This window comes from Brachycentrus maculatus, unplaced genomic scaffold (assembly GCF_059751285.1).
Source record: "Brachycentrus maculatus isolate JH-2025_06_01 unplaced genomic scaffold, ASM5975128v1 h1tg000508l, whole genome shotgun sequence".
NCBI lineage: Eukaryota > Metazoa > Arthropoda > Insecta > Trichoptera > Brachycentridae > Brachycentrus > Brachycentrus maculatus.
This window is the reverse complement of record NW_028281254.1, coordinates 146502-168925: the sequence shown is the minus strand read 5'-3', so window position 1 is coordinate 168925 and position 22424 is coordinate 146502. Positions and strand designations below refer to the sequence as shown.

Below are 22424 nucleotides of genomic sequence, written 5' to 3'. Positions count from 1 at the left end.
ACTACGTCATATGTGTTTCAGTTTTGTTAATCTTAATCCCATATCCCAAAATGAGAAATGGAAATTACTCATCAGGAATATTATATATATATATATGTATATATATATTTAAATATATATATATATATATATATATATATATATATATATATATATATATATATATATATATATATATATATATATATATATATATATATATATATATATATATATATATATATATATATATATATATATATATATATATATATATATATATATATATATATATATATATATATATATATATATATATATATATATATATATATATATATATATATATATATATATATATATATATATATATATATATATATATATATATATATAAATATTTCGCTTTATCGTTTTTAAGGAAAAATAGTTTATTAAAGATAAAGTTGAGTGTTCAAAATCAAACACTCGTATTAGACCACTAATTAAGATTTATTTTGTTTATTGTTTCGAAAACAACAGATGTTTTCGAAACTAGTCGTATGAAATAAAACTAAGTAGTCTAATAAAAATATTTCAAATAATATTAAGTTATTGCTAAAAACTAAAATAAGATGAAACTATTATTTTTTGACATCTCATCAAAGATGAAGAAGAATATGGAAGTCTGGGCATTTACGGGGCTTACGACCGTCATAGGCTGGTTTGAGTGATCACTTTACACACGTGTAACATTCACCAATTCTACCCATTATTGACAACCAAACTACTCAAATTCTTGGAAGTTCTATATATATGAACCAATTTAGAAACCTTGTTCATGAATCACTAAAACTTCACTAGAGACATCTATTGGTGAGATGTAAAGAAGCTTTTTATTAAGCAGAAACTCTTATATTAGTATGTGAGATCCGAATCCCGGATTATAATCACACACATGAGAAACGCCAGAAAATACCATTTTCATTTTTATTATTAAGCTTATAATTTGACCAGATAATTTATTTACAACATTTTGAGTGTGTCCAAATACTTGTTCACAAAATCTGGATTATCTCCAATTACAGGAGTTATTTTCATATTATTTTTTGACATCTCATCAAAGATGAAGAAGAATATGGAAGTCTGGGCATTTACGGGGCTTACGACCGTCATAGGCTGGTTTGAGTGATCACTTTACACACGTGTAACATTCAAAAAACACGTGTGAATGTTACACGTGTGTAAAGTGATCACTCAAACCAGCCTATGACGGTCGTAAGCCCCGTAAATGCCCAGACTTCCATATTCTTCTTCATCTTTGATGAGATGTCAAAAAATAATATGAAAATAACTCCTGTAATTGGAGATAATCCAGATTTTGTGAACAAGTATTTGGACACACTCAAAATGTTGTAAGATGAAACTAGTTCTACATAAGTAATATTTTGTATATTAAAAATAAGTTTTCAGTAAAGAAAAAAGGATTTATCTAAAACAAACCTAAAAATATATTTTATTAGGAGTTTTAATCGAGAGCTATGAAGATTGATGCAAAAAACCACTTCCTGTAATTTGAATGCTAAGTAAATGCGATATTCAATTTTAATACTTATTCTTCTAAAATGCTTAAATTTTCATAAGATTAAAATATCAAGAGATTGCATATGATTTTCTGTAACTGACCTATAACACGACGTTGTATTTAAAAGGAAAACATGAAAACATTTGTTTCTATACACAATATTATTTTTTTTTGGTAAATATATATAACCAGGGTTTTTTTTAAAACGAAAAAGGTCCCGGAAATCACTATATGTCAAGTTTTTTTACTAAAAAAAAGTATTCAAATATCATTCATTACAATACCGTATTCTATCATTTTGCCAAATTATATAAATAAAGATTGTAATTACGTAAGCACAAACGTTGATTCGTCTAATTGTTTTTGTATAAAAAAAAGGAATGGAAAAACCCTGTATGTTACATATCTTTATAATATGATATTGTATAAAGAATAATATTCGATTGTTTAACACTGCAATCAAAAATACTATTTTTCGTCAAATACTGCATATCGACTATTGCCAGTAAAACCGGAGCGAAAGAATGATCGCTGCTTTTCACGACACGCATAAGTAGCGCCGTACTTTGTTGGGTAGCTGTAACGTGTTTTATATAAATGTATTGCCAATTTGTCGTTCCCACTAATTAAAATATAAAAGCATTGATTATTTTCCCGCAATACATCGCACATGTTAAAATTAAAATTAAATGAATGTACACATAAGTTTACGTGTAATTTGGAAATGTACAACATTACACATTGAAGCAATCCTAAGAGTGTTCCTGAAGTGTGTAAATTTTTACGGTTTTACAAATATATCTGTTTAAAACATATTTAGAGTCGTATTACTTGAATTTCGTCTGAACGATTGATTGAAATTTTGATAAGAATTCGAGTAAGTAAATTATTAGACGTGAAAATACGTGATCGCAGTATTTTCAAAACAATAATTAGGGTTTAACATAATATATATAAAAATATGTATATATATTTATATATATATATATTTTATATATATATATATATATATATATATATATATATATATATATATATATATATATATATATATATATATATATATATATATATATATATATATATATATATATATATATATATATATATATATATATATAATATTAAAATATATATATCAAGGTATAAACCTATATTTTGATAGTTCACATAAATTGTTATGAAATATAGGTCGTGCAATGAGTTAAGTAAGATAAATTTAGAATGTACTAAAATAAAAAGGATATCCATGATTAAACGGATATTTCATCATTAGAAATATATGAAACTTAACAAGTGGTGTTTGAAATTTTACTTGTTTTTTAAAAACTGTTTTAGTACGATTTCGTAACAAGATCAAAATTAAAAGGCAATTGTGAATACGCACATCACTGATTCAAGACGTCATTAACCTTTGTGACGTTTACAATGTTTTGCCGGGAAAGGGTCGACGCTTCTTAGCTAAAAAAAATTAAATTATTCTCAAATCGTAATTTGAGTGTTTATATATATATATATATATATATATAAATATATATATATATCGCTCACTCCTTTCAAGAACGTCATAAATCAAAAAACTTGATTTTTCAGGAGAACGTTTTTAAAGATTAAAAATATAACACAATGTATTAAAAATAAATATCAAGCCACTTATTGAACTTTTTACTACGCAACAGATCTTTTTAGGTAAAACCTAAAGGTTTTTTCTCCATTTGAAAAATATTTAGTATATTTCAAAAAATAATTAAACAAAACCTTTTCTTCATAATGCAAAAACAACACTTTCCGCCCTGGAGCGGGTAAATATTAAGTTTAAAATATGCAGCTTTTGCTGGGATATAGTACATTTTCTAGGCATTTCGAAAACACGCACAACTGAAAATTGACGATTTTTGATTTATGACGTTCTTGAAAGGAGTGAGCGATATATATATATATATATATATATATATATATATATATATATATATATATATATATATATATATATATATATGTGTGTGTATGTCTGTGCATGTGTGTACACTAATGAACTCATTAATATTTATACCAAACAAAATATGTAAATACACTAACGCAAAAATATGGAGTGAAAAAAAAACAGAAGCCGTATGATGTTGTTTCCACATAAATTTTAAACCACAAACATTCACTAGATTTAATCGCGTACAAACACAGAACCACATTAATTAAACTGTTGATAATGTTATTTGCATAAACTGATTAGTGAGATAACGTTCTGGCCAATATTAGCCGAGTACATTTACACAATTTTATACAACAAAAACATTAGTACATTTTCAGTTCAAAGGCAATGAACGCGACGACTCGTTTTGGCGACTCGAATCGTACTGTCTCTTCACATGTATTACACATACACTGCCCGTGCCCGACTGGATCAAATCACAAATAAATAATTCATTCTGTCTTACGAAAAAGTTACAAGTCGCTTTACAAATAAATATTTATTTAAATGTATTATTTTTTTATTTATATCTAAATACAAACAAACAACTATGCTACATTTAAAAAATAATGTTTTGCGACTATTTAATTAAACTTTATTCAATTTATTGTCACCATATTTACAATGTTAAATGGTGTTTTTTTTTTATCACTTGTTGCTTTTTATCGTATCGTTATTTCTGGTTCCAGTGTTAAAATTATTCTTTAAACCCTTATCCGCACCCCAATGGTGCATAGGGCACTGCGTTATATAAACGCAGTGATATCTTGATCTTTTACATATGAAGGAAAGTTGATCAGCCCTCCGCTTCAGGTACCAGTCCAGGGTAATATTGAATACTTATATTTATTTTACCCCCCTTGGGAATCGAACCCGGGACCTCCAGAACGGTAGCCGAGCGTGCTGACCACTACACTACGGAGGCGGACAAAATTCTCATGTAATAAAAATGAATTATTATATTACATCAATAGGAGGTATAGCAACAATTCAATATTTTATTATTGTTTCAACATGTTGACATTAATTTTACAATTACCGAAAAAAACTCCTTAATAAATATATGTACATATATATAAAATAAAGACCCTCAAATCTGCACATAAAACATTTATTTATTTACAGAAGTGAAATAAACAAATGTCATGTGAAATTGCAGTTACTGCACTTATAACGTTCTCGAAATACATTATCAATTATGTATCACTTTATAAAAGATTACCAGACATTCGTCACGCTGTAATGGATCTAAATGACACGATATAATATTATAACAAACAGGATTGCTGCTACAGGATTGCTGCTCGCCCGAGCTCTCGTTACTTTTGTTCATATTACGTATGATTATTTTTGGCATGTGAGAAGGATTAACGAAACGTGCAAATCATGTGATCTAATTAACAAATAAGCATTCGATCGATCAGTGAAAAATATTCATGATTTAATTAAAACGATGGAAACGTTATTCGGTGCAAATTAAACCCACGCACTTACATTCAGAATGATTAAATATGATTGTTTTTTCGTATCGTGTTTTTCGTATATATTATAATTAGTTGTAATTGATTATTCAGTCAAATAGTACCTTTGCGTTTATGTTCTTTATTTTAACAGCGCATAAGGTAAGTATTCACTTATTTTAGTAAAGTAACATGAGATGGACCGACTATTAGTTTAGGTGGTCCATTTTTTTAGCTCATTAATCGGTCAAATAGTTAGTTTACCCTAGTAATAAAATAGTGTTTATCATAGAATAGGCGAATAATTATGAAGAGAAAAGAAATGGATTTTACCAAAATGAGTATACGCAATATTTAATCATTGAATTTTAACTGTTACACATTGAAATTATTCTTTGAATTTTAAAATAAATGTATCAAAAAAAGAAGAAGTTGTCTGTGTTGAAGACTGTTGTCTGTCTCCGTAATGTAACTACCATGTTGGGGGTGTCGAGTTCCATTCCCAAGGGGGTATAACACACATCAGTGTCACTCTAATGTCTATATAATATTGCTCTGGACGCAGAATTGATCACCTCGCATTCATGTATGTTACGGTCAAGATAACTACATCTTCACGATGCAGAGCCCTATACACCATTTGATGCTAATTAGAGTTAGATAAATAATAAAAAAGAAGAAAAAATAAGTATAAATTATTTAACTCCGCTAACGACTAACCAATTTCACTTCACGCGACTTTTTAATTTGATAAACGATAATGCTTGTTAAATAACATTTTGGATTTGTAATTTTCAAGATTATATTATTTTCTGATCTGATTGATAAGCCGATTAATTGGCGAATAGTGGCCGATCATGGTTATGTCTACTAGTAGATGTACCTCTAGAAAAAACACTGTTTTCAACTTGATTGTCTTTTGCATTGGATACAAGGTTTAAATTAAGATATATCTCGGTTAAGGCAGCTATAATATATGTTATACGAGTATACAATATATGAGTATCAATATATAGCATCCTTACAGTAAAAAATCCAATGTTTGATATAAATAATAAGATTTTAAAAGACGTTTAAAACATATCAAACGGCTTCTTTAATACAGTTTAGACATGAAAACAAAATTATTTATCGAGAGAAATAATAAAATACTTATCTTTCCATTTATTGTTACAGTAAATTTTAATAACAAAGCTAAAAATTAAATAAATAAAGGAACAATTCTCCCGAATTGAAGTGTATATTATGAAAGTGAGTACCAACGTACATAGTAACAAAAGCGTATGTATGAATATATAAGCTTAAGACATCTTTCTTGTGGTACGTAATTATATACATATAAAATTATATTTTGACATGCACGCAACGCCATTGACGTCATAATGTAAGGCGTAGGAGTAGGAATAACGAGTAACGCTGAAAAATCATAAAAAATATGATTTTTACGTGACTTAACAAACATTGATTGTTTTTTTTCTTTGACCCCTTTTGGCATTTAAATAAAACAACGCAAAGAAGTGGAAGAAAAATAGTAGGTGCCAGTAATTAAGAAGAGGAAAGGAGAATATTAGCGATGACACGATGTTGCGCAACCCGAAGTACTCCTAGAAATTTGTGTACTGTGTGTGCTTCCGGAGATGCATGCCCAATAAAACAACTAAAAAAAACAAAATAAATGTAGTTAAATGTTCTTTGGTTCGGAATATAAAATCTCCTAAACTAATTAACCGATTACTTAAATATTTTAACAAGACATCATTTTATATTATACGCGTGTTTTTATATTCACCTGTGACAGGTGTTTTAACTGGTGACACGTAAAAATATCTCTTTTGACCGCAATGGCAGCGTCATCCGTTGAACGTAATAGCAACCCACGCTTTACTAAGCATTGCTTTTGGCGAACAGCGGGCTTCTTGACAGCTTCTGCCACTTGGCATTTTCAATGTTTTCGATATTATTGTTTCATAGATTTTAAATATTTTTAATGCTTCAAAAGCATTGTACAAACTAGATATGTATACTTTCCAATTCCTTTCTATTGTGTTTCAACATAAAAAAGAACAGTTAAATTTAGATCCTTAATAAAATAACTCCAATAAAAAATGACCTGAAAATAATCACGATTATACATAATGTATAATAAAACATAATATGTGTATGCATACATAGAAGATTGACGCATTACAAATGTACTCATAACAAGTAGTACGACTAAGAGTATGGGACCCCGATGGCCTCAGCCGTTTATCCCCATTTCCTTTTCTATGTCATGGTCATATCCTTCACTAAAAACTCCTTCACTTTCGTCATCTGCATCCCTCAAATATATTTCTTCCCAAATATAACAATCTAGAGCACAGCACTCATCTTGCCGAGATATTATGTAATTAACACTTGAGTTAACACAACGTCGATTAGATATGGCATCCTATGCACCATCTGATTTTTTTTGTGAAAATTTATTAAATAAAAATTCTAGAAAAATGGATATGAATTTCGAGTACGACGTAACACCTTTTAAATTAAATTGTCCGCCTTAAGATATGATCAGTTAAAAGAATATTTTTTTCTTTAAACCTTTATTATGGGATTAAATTTACATGTTAATTTAATATATAGTTGTACAAGATCAAAGAATCTGTTGTACATTTATTCAGAATTTGATTAATTAAGCAAAACGATGTAAAAATATACAAAAAGTATTTAAAGGTCTTCAGTAATTATATTATAAGTTTCTAATAAGGCAAAGCGATCGTCAACTGTAAACGCGAATAAAAATTCCAAGGCTAATTGAACTTATACGAAATCTCAACCAATAAAATTTATATGTACGTAGTCATTTGTACTTCAATTTATGGAGTTTAAGAAACATATATTTTGTACAAATTACATCCATTTATGATATTAAATACCCTAACAATGTAAAACTTTGAGCACAATTGTGTATTTGAAGGCCCTATCACCATCTCAACTTTAATAATTAAAGCAAACATACATCATACGTGGTCTTGCACAACAAGATACAATACGTGGAACTGAGAATTGTATCACTTCCTTAACGACAACCGTTTCTAAGAATACTTAATTTGTTTCCGAGGACCGAAAGATCCCGATGCATCATGAGTAATTGTGTCGCAACGGTATCGCAATATGAAAATCATCATTCGGGAGTAAAATGATCTACATTAATAATTACCAAGTAATAACGTAAAAAATATGAAGTAGGTAGGTACCATCAAATGTAGACTACATTTGACATCATGATGGAATGATTATTCCGAAACCGGTAGTCATGAAGGAGTGTATTTTAAAGTGGTATTACAGAAAATGAACAATGAATGATAAGGAGAGTATTATATTACCATACATACCACAAAGTCAAAAATGCTTTTAATATAAAAAATATATATTAAGTTTAAATCCACATGTAACATATTATCAAATTGAAATTATTTCAATAAGAGTAAAGTCGTACTTAAACACTTTGTTTGTATATGAAAAAATAATAAGGATGTTCGGAAAATATTAGTGTAAAATCCGGATGAGATATTTTAATGTTTGATGCGATGTGATAACGTCACTGACCTGACAGGATTACAAGAATATTATCTTAATAAAAAAGTAGAAACTCATCTTCAAGGAATCCTTTTAATACTCTTATCATTTGTACCTATTTAGTCGGGCTGTGGGTCAGTGGTTAGTGTCCGAGAATCTTAATCAGCATTTCTAGATAGATCTTCCCCTGCCGGAACTTGATTTCGATTTCGAAACACCACCAACTAACCACTTAGGTTTACCAAATTTGAAATATTCTTAACAACGCATTTATTTATTTAAGAAAAATCAGATACAACAAAAACCACTTGCAAACGAGGGGTAGCAATAAAATACAAAGCCTAGTACAGCGCTAAACATATGTAATATAAAAATAATATTTTTCTATATAAAACATATTTTGAATTTTCTCATGCATCACAAGATAGAAAAATTACTTGCAGATAATTATGATTGATTTGCAAGCAGTTACACAGTAAGTACATGTTGTAGCAAGACGTGGAATATGCCTTAATTCAGCTTGTATTTGTCCAAGCGATTCTAAAATCTAGTTACCACGTCTTACGCAACACCGCGTATTATGGCCCTACTTAGGTTTTAACTTTTAAAGTTGTATAGCCTAAACCTAATTTGAAATTAGAACTTTATACGAGATTAGTTAAACAAACATATATTAAAAGATAGCATTAAAAAAAATATATGTGTATATATGTATGTATATATATATATATATATATATATATATATATATATATATAAATATATATATATATATATATATATACATATATATATATATATATATATATATATATATATATATATATATATATATATATATATATATACATATATAAATATATATATATATATATATATATATATATATATATATATATATATATATATATATATATATATATATATATATATATGTATATATATATATATATATATGTATGTATATATATATATATATATATATATATATATATATATATATATATATATATACATACATAAATATATATATATACACAAACATATATATATATATATATATATATATATATATATATATATATATATATATATATATATATATATATATACACAAACATATATATATATATATATATATATATATATATATATATATATATATATAATGTTTCTTAGATAAAGTGTTCTCCGTAACAAGTATTATTATAAAATAGTATCTAACAAAAATCGGCTAGGTAGTAAATTAAACGAAATGTATGAAATATGGAGATTCAGCAATTTGACGGTTGGAATCCGGTGTCAGTTTATATGGCAACCTCGTTTTTATATACATCGATTCATATGTCCATATGTATCGATGTGTATTTTTACAGGGAATTTCATATAAGGAAGTTAATATAAAACAGTTCTGTACATAATTTTAATTAATGGACCACCGATATAATTCTAAACATTATTATAATTAAATTAAAACATTATTATCACATTATAATTCTAAAAATTATTTAGCACATTTTTAATTTTTTGTCATTATTTAAGACAAAAGATACCCGTTTTGTGTGTTACCTGCCAGTGGTTCGGCGTCTGTCTGAAGGAGGGAGACCTCCGAATATAGCGACGGGCGGCGCCCCTCGCGCTGGACCGTCGGCGTCCTGCCTCGGCGCGTCGCGACGCTCCTTCTGAGAACCTACACAACACGACGTCCAAACACTTCACTCTCGGTACGAAGGCACTTTACGTAGGAGGTGCGCCAAGACACGAGCATTTGTATCGTTGTTTTATGAATACCTTTCCATTACTGTATTATAAATGTTTATAAGTTTGATAAATATTTACCGAATATTAAAAAAAAGTAAAATAATATCGAACGTAAAGTTGAAAAATGATTTTAAGACCATATTTATTAATTTAAACTAGCTGATATAACGCAACAAGAGCGGATAATATTATATAAGTTAAAAAAGAATTTTGTTGACGTACTTAATAATAAGCACTACTAATTCAAACATCATTATTATGTATATTATATGCAAAGTATATTTTTTCCCTAACAGAGTACTTTATTGTATGAAAAATATTAAAAACGTGTTATTTCACAGCACTAAAATGAAAATACTTAAATTCTAGTTTGTTGCCATACTTTAAAATGTCAAGGGTATGGTAAGGGAAAGCAATAAATAACGATTCAGTTAATTGTTCAGTTAAACATCAAAACTGATTAAAGAACTGAACCTTGAGTCTAAATCCAGCATATTTAATTCAATTTTACGAGTATATATATAAAAAACTAGCCGCTTTAAACTAACCATTCAATTATTTTTCTAACAGCTTTAATTTTAACCCCGAAAGTTCATAGTACATTGTACATCCAGTTGATCATATTTACATGAAATAGGTCAATTGTACCGAATGAGAATAGTCACGCAAACGTGAATAGGGTAGACTGGGTACGGTTGAAACAAAGGACGGTTGAAACAGAGCAAATATCTTGCAAACCGTATGCGGTAGGATGAAGGGTCCAAGGGACGAACAAAGCGGACAACAAGTTCAAACACGAATATCAGTGTTGCATCGCTCGCCGCACGGTGTAGTTGCTTGTAGGAGGTCCTATTGTATTTTGATAACCAAAAGTAAGTATTTTTGTTCTGAGAATTTTCCTTTTATTACGGTTTCTATTGAAACGATATTATTGAGTATGATTTCGTGTTTGAAATGAAGCTTGTAGAACACGATATAGTGATTAGTTTTAATGTGCCATTATTGTTAACATTACTATTTTCTGTTTTCCACCTAAAGGAGGGGTTGGGGACGGTTGAAACATTTTTTGTGGGTACGGTTGAAACAACATATTTTTTCAGTTTTCCTGTTTTCTTGATGCCGAGAGTACGCGCAAGAAAGACTTCGAGAGGGGAGGTCGACTTGTCGAGGTATACATACGCTTATGAGGAGGTTAAAGCAGGAGATTCACTGCAAAAAGCGGCGGAGAAGCATGGATTAAACCACTGTTCGCTCATTAGATATATACGAAAGCGAGATGCATCTGGTGAAGAAGAAAATGGGATATGAACCCCATAACGAAGTTTTTTTAATAAAGAGCAGGAACAGGAGCTTGCAAAATACTTGCTACTAAAAAAACAGAGAAAGAAGATATAAGAAAGGAGCATGAAATAAGGTTGAAACGGATGAAAACTAAGTAAGTCAAGAAAAAATTGGATGGAAGAAAAAGTAGAAGGATCGTTAAAGGAAAAAATAATCATAATACGCAACAGGAATCATCATCAAAAGAGGACGAGTGCTATTGTCTTGTTTGTCTGTTACTGTATTCAGAGAGCAGATCCGGTGAAAAGTGGATACAGTGCACCACTTGTAAACTGTGGGCTCAAGAAGACTGCACAAAAGGTGGTCTTAGCTATTTTTGCCACAATTGCGACTCGGAATGATCCCAAAGCTAGATTTTCGCTTGATTTATGACTAATCAAAATGAAAGAAGTGTTTCCTTTTAGTTTATTCACAGATTATTTTCGTTCGATTTGTTTTTTTTTTTAAATGCCATTGTTTTTAGTTGTTTTTGTTCATTACATATCTGTAGACTGAATAATATTGTCATGCGATGCCATAATTATTTATAAAACAAAAATAAATAATGAATGAAACGTCTTACAATATTAAATATTGATTTATTTGCTTGTGTTTCAACTGACCCCAATCACTGTTTCAACTGCCCCTGGTATGGGGACGGTTGAAACAAATCGGATATATTTTTTAAATTTGATCTGCCACTAAAAATAACACACCGGGTACTGAAATAATACTTCCCATTAGTAGACAGAAACACGCTCTTGTATTTAATGCATCTTCATCATCGCTTGACTTGTAAAGAGCAATACTATGGACAAAATAAGCAAAATTGTTTCAACCGTACCCAGTCTACCCTACCTAATGAACCACCGCGCTATCTTATGTGCGGCTGCTTCATGGCAGTCGCCTAAATATGAGTATCGTGTTATCATAAGAGGATATGTCAAAAAGGTTGTGCTGATTTTATTTTACTATGGAACTAAACATATTGTAAAAAAATTAAAGTACGATATAAACAGCATCTACTCGGATATTTGCTAATACTGGAAAAATGTTGAGCTAACATCATTTGTCAAATTGAACATAAAAACTGTACACGCACGTTATATTTATAACTGGTATCTATATATATATATATATATTTTAATTTACGAATGTCACAATAATGACACTAGTATAATTCGGCGCATAAACTGAATATTATTGTTTTTTTTTTATGTATTAAATGTTGAATCAAACATTGATTTTTTGAGTGTAATAATTTTAATGTTGAAAAAACACATAAAAATCAATCATGTCTTAGTAGACTAAAAAATCAGTGTTTGAATATTTTATACATAAATTAAATAAAGTTCTACAAATTGAACTCAAATCTATGAATAAACAAATATTGCTTCGAATTTATTATTAAAAACCTTGTGACTGGTCTGGTATTCGAGAGTTAAGAAGAATGGAGTTATTTTGACGCTGATACAAATGCTCCGGTCACCTTAGACGCTGACGCAAGACGCGCTATACCTCCTGTGCGGCTCTTCCGTCCCCGAGGGCGCCGACGTGGTGGTGAGGCTGCCGCTGCAGTTGGAGGAGCTCGTGTAGCTGGACACGGTGGAGAAGTCGCTGTTCTCGCGCGACTTGCCCATGCGGCGGTAGCTCGGCCCGTCGTCCGGCGAGCGCGCGGGCGAGCCCGGGCTGCGCGCCCCGCCCGCGCGCCCGTTGGGCCGCGCGCCCTCCGCGCCGCCCTCCACGCCCTCCGCGCCGCCCGCCGCGCCCTCCGCCCGCTCGGGGCTGCCCGACCGCTCGCGGCTCGTCATCAGCTCTCGGAATAGCGCCCATATTATGAACACGAGCGTCAGCATCGTTACCTGGGGAGCGGTAACCCCCCCATCGCCGGCTTGGACGCCTCGCCGTTAGTCGCTCTCGGCTCTCTTCCGAGGCATCTCATTAGGAAATCCCCTCCAGATCTTATTCACAAAACGCACCTTCGAAGGCCACTTTATTTCTTCAATCGCGTGTAATACGCTTATACACTTTTTAATTAGTATCCCGTGTTCATTTTTTATTCATTCATTTAGTATCTGCTTATCAATCAATCGATGTCAACTTTTTCCTTAACACCATTCTAGAAGACCCCGAAATCGGAGACTGCTAGTGTAAATTACATTCGTTGTTTTATTATTAATACCAAAAAGACCGCAACCGTCACTTAAAGGGGTTTCAAAGATGATTGATGATATTTTATTTAATTCTCTTTAGACAAAATAGTGAATTTGTGTTTTTTAATGAATAAGACTTTTTCTCTTCATGAGTACTCGCCGAAGAACGAGAAAAACTGCCTGAAAGAGTTCTCTGGTAGCTATAGCATCTTCGTGCAGAAAGAAAATAATAAAAAAGGAAAGTGATATTGGCTTAAATTTAATAAATTGAACAGAATGAAATTACCATAATTTTATGAAAGTATTTTTAGTGCTACGATTTTTTTATCCACATAACACATCCAGGTGTTGGGTAGTCATTACATAATAAAAAAAGCGATTTAAATCGGAAAAATACGGACATATATAGCTCATAAATGAAGTAAAAGATTTTAATACTTTAGATTTATTTGCTGAAAACTTAAAAAAAAAAAACATCTGGCAACGCTCACAGAAAGGGCATAGGTCCAATCTTGCGAAAGCCCATGAGCTACTGCCGCTAGCCCACAGAGAACATTGAGCTTTGAGTTCCTCACGCACAGTGCAAGAGTGAGATGCGAATATAGTGTCGCACACTCTTCACGCGCTGTTTATACCCGAATTTGTTTTCGATATTCACAAAATACCTCCGATGTTCCCGATAAATTCTGATTATTATTAATATTTTGTTTTAAATGAATGAGTAAATATGTTATGGAGGAATACCTAAAATCTAAGCCTTATTTTTATTATATTTATAGAGATATTATGGTTATTAGAAGCAATGTGTGCAAGGTACACAACACCGGGAAGGGAGGGTTAAGGTAAGCCACCTGACTAGCATGCTAGAAACGACCTAAAAAGGACCTATAAGAGAATGATAAGGACAAGGCAATAAAATGTGCTTTGAAGATTAATGCAAATATCCACATAACAATAAAAAAGAAAGAAAAAATACTATTCAATTTACCATGACCGGATAGAAATTTGGTAGTTTAGTCAGTGGTAATCCAAGGGGAATTAAGACGATAGGGGATAGAAGGAAAGAATATCCTTCATGGAAGGAGTAATTCCCAACTTAATTACCAAGCTTCCAAAAAGGTACGATAAAAGAGATTCTTTGTTTCTAAAGTCATGGTTCTTTGCTAGGATGGAGGCAGTGGCCACCAAGCTGTGTCCAATTATCGATTATCGAATGACCGCCTTAGAAGTTTCACTTCAAAAATATATTTTACCCATATAAATACGTACGTCATACTAAAACTGATTTCCAAAACAACATGTTTTTTTAAAATACACCTAAGTTTTTACCAACTGAATAATATTTTAATTTTCGAGTAGGGTTTTGTATATGGAAAAACGAATCAATAACACTTTAACACACATTCAAATAAATTAATTAATGGGAGAGTTAGTGTCATTGACGAAAAAATAATGATTATAAGAGACAAGAAAAACTAGTTTATATTAAAAGTGCATGTTTTTGTAAATTAAACATTATAAAATAGAAGATTTAACTAATTCAATACTTAAAATTTCAATATTAAATATTAAATACCTTTTGATTATTGTAAACGGGAGAAGTTATAAGATGTCTAATAAAGAAAACTTTGAAGTCTCCTGTGTAATCTGTAGAAGGAAAGTTTTTCAAAAGTAGGTCGCAAAATAAGTAAATTGCTTCTTTTAGTGGCGTAAGCCGGTTGGAGGCTGGGAGGCCATATCAATTACCGGCATATGATCGAGTTTATACTTCGTATGTATGGTATACACACATTCATGGTTCGATCATAGGGTCTACTCTAAAACTTTATATAAGTGCAATTAAATAATTTTAATAAATACGAAAATGACTAACACATTTCATGACTGTTGATCGTTTAGATTATATATAAATTTGGAGTGCTATTGTTTGTCAAATTGACTGAAATCATTAATAAAACCGTAAATAAATAATATACAACACAAAATGAAATATTTTGTGATATTTAAAATATTTAAATACTTGGATGCAGATGAAGTTCAAAAAGTGAAGAAAAATTAGAGTGAGACTCAGGATTTTTAATCCAATGTTTATGCACCATAGCGCATGCAACGATTCTATAAAGTGCCCTATTCATCATTAAGTGCAGATAAGGGTCAGAAGAAGAGGAAGAAGGAAATAGTTTACAAAGTTGATTTTGAAACAGAAGGTTGAGATAGGCATAATTTTTCTCTAAAAAAAATTGTTAATTCCACTAAAAATTACATTCACTTAAATCTCCGTTCATCAGTAAAATGTTGATAAGCCAATGTTTAACGGCCAAAATTCCGTCAGCCAAATATCGGGAAAGCGTACTGGCTGTCTACAAAAAGCCTTAAAATGCATAAATCTTGACTATGCTAAAAAGGTTACTTGTGGTTGATTGAAAAATATTAAATAATATAATAATAATTATATTCAACTAGTGACCAGGGCATCATCAGATGTCGGTAACGACAAAACCTAGTCATATATCAAATAAAATATATGTTGAAAAAACTATAAACTTGTTATTTTTGTCAGTTCCACCAAGAAATATCAGAACAAAAGTTTCAAACATATAATGGAAAATATTACTTCATGACAAAAAGTCTACTAGTGTTAACATGTTTTATACAGAAGCCAGCATATTATACAGAGAGTAAAAATAGTACAAAAATAAATAAACTAATAAAATTCGAGATAAGTTTCTTTTTAAGATTAAAAAAAAATGGTAAAAAACTGACAGATGAACTAGAACAACTTGAATTTGTTATGAAAACCGTTGTTTATGTGTAATTCTTAGATCTTAAATTTATTATAAAAATGAGCATCACCTCTATTCTGCTGAATGAATAAATAAATATTCAATTTAATTGTAAAACCTTCGCCAGTACCACTTTAAGCCTCCCGAGCGAGGTGGCGGGCCCAGGTTTTAAATCCCATCGACAGGTGATTGGAAACCTGTTGATGTGAGAATTACTTCCACGAAACCACTGTGGAAATTTAAATCCAATACGGTAAACGTTTAGTTACCGGTCCTTTGACGGTTACTGATCACTTTTTTGGGACTGTACTGATTATTTTGTCTTTTGGATGAACATTTTTTTAAATTTAAAATATTGTTAACTTTCACCTCTTACACAGTAAAGTGCCTACTTCTTAATGTAATGCAAACTGAATAGTTTATCTATCAATACTTATTTATACTAGTATTAAAACTATTATGAATCCTATTATATGTAGATTTATATTAAGTAGTATTAAAAAAATATTATCCACTGACACTTCGTGATGGAATTGCATTTTTAATTTATTATTAGATTAAAACCAATATTTTTAGCTTTTCCACTTTTTTATTTGACCAGCGACCGGGTTTCGTCGTTACCGACATCATCAGACTGGTCTGATGATGTCGGTAACGACGAAACCCGGTCGCTGGTCAAATAAAAAAGTGGAAAAGCTAAAAATATTGGTTTTAATCTAATAATAAATTATTAAAAAAATGTTTTATCAATAGCGTATTCCATCATTCTTGTCTAAACGTTACGTGTGAGGCTCAATAGTAATGTTGATCAGTCGTTTTGTCTTTTCTATTAAAAATTTTAAAAAAATGGAAGCAAAATTGCATTTTGTAAAAAAGTCACTTATGAAAAAATAAAAAATAAAAGATATTTGGGTGACTTGTAATTACACTGTGAGATTTTTTTATGAATTGTTTTTAAGCCCATTTTCAATTGAAATGGGATAAAACTCATTACATGCGAGTATTTATTTAAAAAAAAAAGTGCATTATAGTATTATCGTCGATGTTTGACGAATAATATTAAATCAACTAAGCGAGCTTCCTAAAGTGGGCAATAAAATATATTGTTTACCATACCTACTATTTTAAAGAACATATTTATTACATGAAGTCAATATCTCTTACAAAGAAAAACTCAGTGGTAAAATCAATGAGCGCACAGCGCATCGTATCAAGCCCTACAAGTGAAGTGACGCAATTCAATCCGAATATTAAAAAGAAATATGCAATTTACTTAATAAATTCAACGCACCTAGAATTATTTAGCAAGTTTTGTCTATAGATGTAATAGAACAACATTTTAAATTATATTTATATACGAGCACGTACACACATAAGAGTATACCTTCGTATATTCAATTTTTATTACTTGTTTTAATGAATTTGACTAAAAATGTAATGTGTATAGTTTATTTTATATATTTTATGTTCAACATAAATTAAATAAGAACCCATATCGTATTGCGTTTTTTTTAAAAATATTTTGATTGAATATGACAACTTTTGATTTATATTTAACAAATGGAAAACTCTAGAATATTATTGATAGTTCAAAATTTTATAAAAAAGGATCAATATTAATTACTTCATTCTTAATTATGGTTGGCTTTAAAGAGATTTTTCCTTGATAACCTTTTTTATTTGCACACTTCATACATTAAAAAATATATAGATTAATAACGATTTTGTAAGTTTGTCTTTTTTCCAGTTAAGAGTAGTAAAGAAACAATGTGTCGCAATTCAATTTAAATATACTCTTACCGATAAATGAGCAATGTCAAACTACGATATTTGAACAGTACTGAAAAGTCAATTAGAGATGGTAGACAAACAAATACGATGTGTCCTTCGTCTCATGTGCATATTTTACGTAGCATGTTTTAAACGATACGTATACAACTTCAAGTACAGCTGCGGGTCTGTAAGTAAAATATTATTGTCATGGAAATACGAACAATCGTGGTCTTAATTCAGTATCATTCAATTAGTTCCATCCCACAAGAGCTACAACGGAAAAAATCCAAATATTTAAAAAAATATATGAAATATAATGTTACATTTTTAAATAAAGTGCTTGAATGCAAAAATATGTAGATGCTTTTCGGAAAAACATGTAAACTTTAAGCCTGAATGAGTGAAATCGTGGGTCAATTCCCACATAGATTGATATTCAAATCTTATAAATTACAACCACTTATATTTTATCCTGATTTTTTAAAGGTTAGTGGAAAGTAAATTGATAAAATAACAATGTTTTATCTTACGAAAGCCCATCGAAGTATTATTGGTTGCATTGCTAAATCATACGACTATTAATGTTTATTGGCAAGCAATACTGGCACTCTGTTGGTCGAGTTTCAAGGGTATTTAGTAAAATTATGTAAACGTATACAAGTACTTATATTTGATAGTTAATTGAATATAATGCATCGTATTATCTTGTACTAAGTAATGATGTAGTTTGCGTGCGTAAAGTAGGTCATGTCGTTATGAGATAAATTAATAAAGTTTTTTTTTGTATAAAAAACTAATTAGAATGCACATTGCAAATAATTTATATTTAATCTAATGTCACAGTTTACATTTAAGTAAAAAGGTGTATTTCCTAAAAGAAACAGTATACAATCTCGTACGAATACGATATGCAACCCTGAGTTCCGTGACGAATGTTGTTTGTTCCTTAAGGTCTCCTCCATTTCAATTCCATTTTTTTTATCCTTCACTTACGTCATCAAATATATTTTCTATCAAATATATTCCACTCGAAAAATCAAATCATCTATAACGGAGGACTAATGATCACATCACTATTGTAATTTACAATCACTAAAGTTAATATGGTTCAATCCGATGCATTACCTTATATGTAAAAAGACATATTTCCCTAGAAGAGGTGTTATTCTAAATAAATAAATTTATTTGAAGCTTGGTTAAAATATGACTTTATCTGCCTAGTATAAAATAGCATGACGATTACACTTAGTGCTAACGCAATGCTCATTAATATTGAATACATTATAGCAGGTAATGGAAATCAGTTTTAGTTCCCGTATTCAATTTGCATAACAAAGTGTCTAATGCAAATGTATTTCGTATTCATAAAGTCAGAGATACATAATATTAAAACCCACATGTATCGAGAATATTGACTCAGTTTTATTTGAAATATATCACGAAACTTTAAAAAAATATAGATCCCCTATAATACACATTACTAAAATATGTAACAATTTAAAATCGAGGAAACGTAATGTCATTCATATTGATATATAAATTAGTGAAATATACAATATAAATATTATTATTATTTACGAAACTGGATTACGACCCTACGGATGAGATGACAATTTTAAAGTTATCAACTTGAAATGAAACATGTATCATTCTTTCAAAGAGAGACTTTAATCTTCTTTCATAAAAAAAGTTTTATGAAAGAAGATGGAAGTCCGAGGATCCCAGAGTTAGCGACCTGGCATTTGGCTTTCTAAGCGATCACTTTATACACTTGTGTAATATTCATTGTTCTGCGCATTATTTTACATCCATATTGCATTAATCATTGAAACCTGTATATATCTATGGTCTCAGATCCTTCCGCATACCGGTAAGTTTTTCGAAAAGATCGTAAGCCCTAGGATGCTCAGACTTTCATCTTCTTTCATAAAAAGGAAAAGAATTAAACATGTTTTTTATCAAGTTGAGATACCTTTAAAATAGTTAAATATATTCTAACCACTAGATAATTATATTTCGTACGACAATAGCAGTATCAACTTTGTATTTGAATAGTAATTTAAATTTTATTCATGACCGAAATGTGTGGATAATTACGTTTGAAAATAAAGAAATAGTTCGTAGCACGATTGGCAATATAAATAAGCACATTTCGCGCGCTACAAATCCTTAACATCTGCATTCGCCATGTTGTGGCGGCCATTTTGGAAAAGTGATTGGCTACCTGCGTAGACACAAGGGAGCCTCACTCTGTTTTCCAACCCCCCGTCCCGTTCCCCCTTCAGACCTTTAGACACCACGGTACACCGTACACTGTCGGATTATTCACTGACATTTATATACGACACATTAATCAACTAATTTTTCTTGGCGTAATCAATTTTATACATTCGTGTAGTTTTGGAGAAAATTCTAAATGAATGTTCAAAACACCGGTCATAGTCTATTCGAGTTTAGGATTTAGTTCTATATTCAAATTGCCGAACCGTTATTGGAGTCACACGAGTATTTTGGAGGTTATGGTTGTCTCTGCGTTATCGATTCCTCGCCGTTCGTACGTGCGAGCCGGTTAGACGGCATTCACCGACTACGGCATGCCACGGTACGCGGGTCGCGGTGGCGCGGTGGCGCGGTGGCGCGGAGGCGCGTGGCGCGGTGGCGGCGCCCGGCGCGCTCGTCGTGCGGCGCGTGGCGCGCCTGCAGCGCCGGCCGGCTCCCCCCGTACTACGCTCGCTGCACCTCTGCCTGCTCCCGAACGTGACCGAGTGACCCCGCGTGAACCTTTGTTTACGTCTGGCCAGTTAATTTCACTTTCCCAATGATGACCTTCCACTCCGACACGTCGATACATTCGTCAATAAGCAGGAAACGCGAATCCCATGAATGTAATGATTCCTGGGATTCGCGTTTTCTGCTTCCCCCACAAATCCACATCGTTTAGAAAAAAAAACAGATATAAAAAAAATAAAATTCACATTTCACTGGAATTGCTTCTATGACATATCGCTCACTCCTTTCAAGAACGTCATAAATCAAAAAACTTGATTTTTCAGGAGAACGTTTTTAAAGTTTAAAAATATAAAACAATCTATTCAAAATAAATATCAAGACACTTATGGAACTTTTTACTGTGCAACAGATCTTTTTAGGTAAAACCTGAAGGTTTTTTCTGCATTTGAAAAATAGTTAGTATATTTAGAAAAATAATTAAACAATACCTTTTCTTCAAAATGCAAAAACAACACTTTCTGCCCTGTAGCGGGTAAATATTAAGTTAAAAATATGCCTCTTTTGCTGGGATATAGTACATTTTCTAGGCATTCCGAAAACATACACAACTGAAAAATTGTCGATTTTTGATTTATAACGTTCTTGAAAGGAGTGAGCGATATGTTTTCTGGTTAAATTTTCACCAGTTAAAATAAATAAGAGTGAAGGAATTTTATTTTACGACATTCATCATTTCATAGCGTTATCATCTTCCCAATGATTAGCTGGAAGTCTTATTTATATCTGCATATACAATATATATATATATATATATATATATATATATATATATATATATATATATATATATAGATATATATATATATTTATATCTATCTATATATATATATATATATATATATATATATATATATATATATATATATAAATATATATATATATATATATATATATATATATATATATATATATATATATATATATATATATATATATATATATATATATATATATATATATATATATATATATATATATATATATATATATATATATATATATATATATATATATATATATATATATATATATATATATATATATATATATATATATATATATATATATATATATATATATACACACATACATATATATGCACAAATTAAGTAGTTCTTATCGGTGCTCCACGAGCTTGATGCAAGTGTTTCGCAAAAACTGTGTGATTTGAGTTGCAAATTTGAGATGAATTTCGGATTTTAGCCTCACATTTGTGTAAGCTAGGTTTATCGACATTAACTTATAATAAAACTAAGAAACACAAAAAGCTTAGCAATTTGGAGGAATAAATGAGAGTAGTTATATCAAATAAGA

The 22424-nt window shown here is 30.4% G+C and overlaps 2 protein-coding genes across 5 annotated transcripts in view; both read right to left on the bottom strand.

Annotated features, from left to right (window-relative positions):
* The window catches only part of LOC148301885 (3',5'-cyclic-AMP phosphodiesterase-like), a 272811-nt gene that overhangs the window by 129481 nt on the left and 120906 nt on the right, over nt 1-22424 (bottom strand). The window contains exon 1 of one of the 4 annotated variants that reach the window (XM_088272553.1): nt 3623-3867. The exons of the other annotated variants lie outside the window; for them this stretch is intronic. Coding sequence (XP_088128679.1) covers nt 3623-3732 — 110 coding nt within the window. The 5' untranslated portion in view covers nt 3733-3867. Of the gene's footprint in view, nt 1-3622; nt 3868-22424 lie in introns of those variants that run through there. 4 annotated transcript variants of the gene reach the window in all.
* On the bottom strand, nt 9926-20883 carry LOC148301887 (uncharacterized). Its single transcript, XM_088272558.1, has 4 exons — nt 20608-20883; nt 13130-13756; nt 10100-10220; nt 9926-9979 (listed from the first exon to the last, which is right to left on the bottom strand). Exons 2-4 carry the CDS (start codon nt 13465-13467, stop codon nt 9926-9928), a joined length of 513 nt encoding a protein of 170 aa, XP_088128684.1. The 5' UTR covers nt 13468-13756; nt 20608-20883.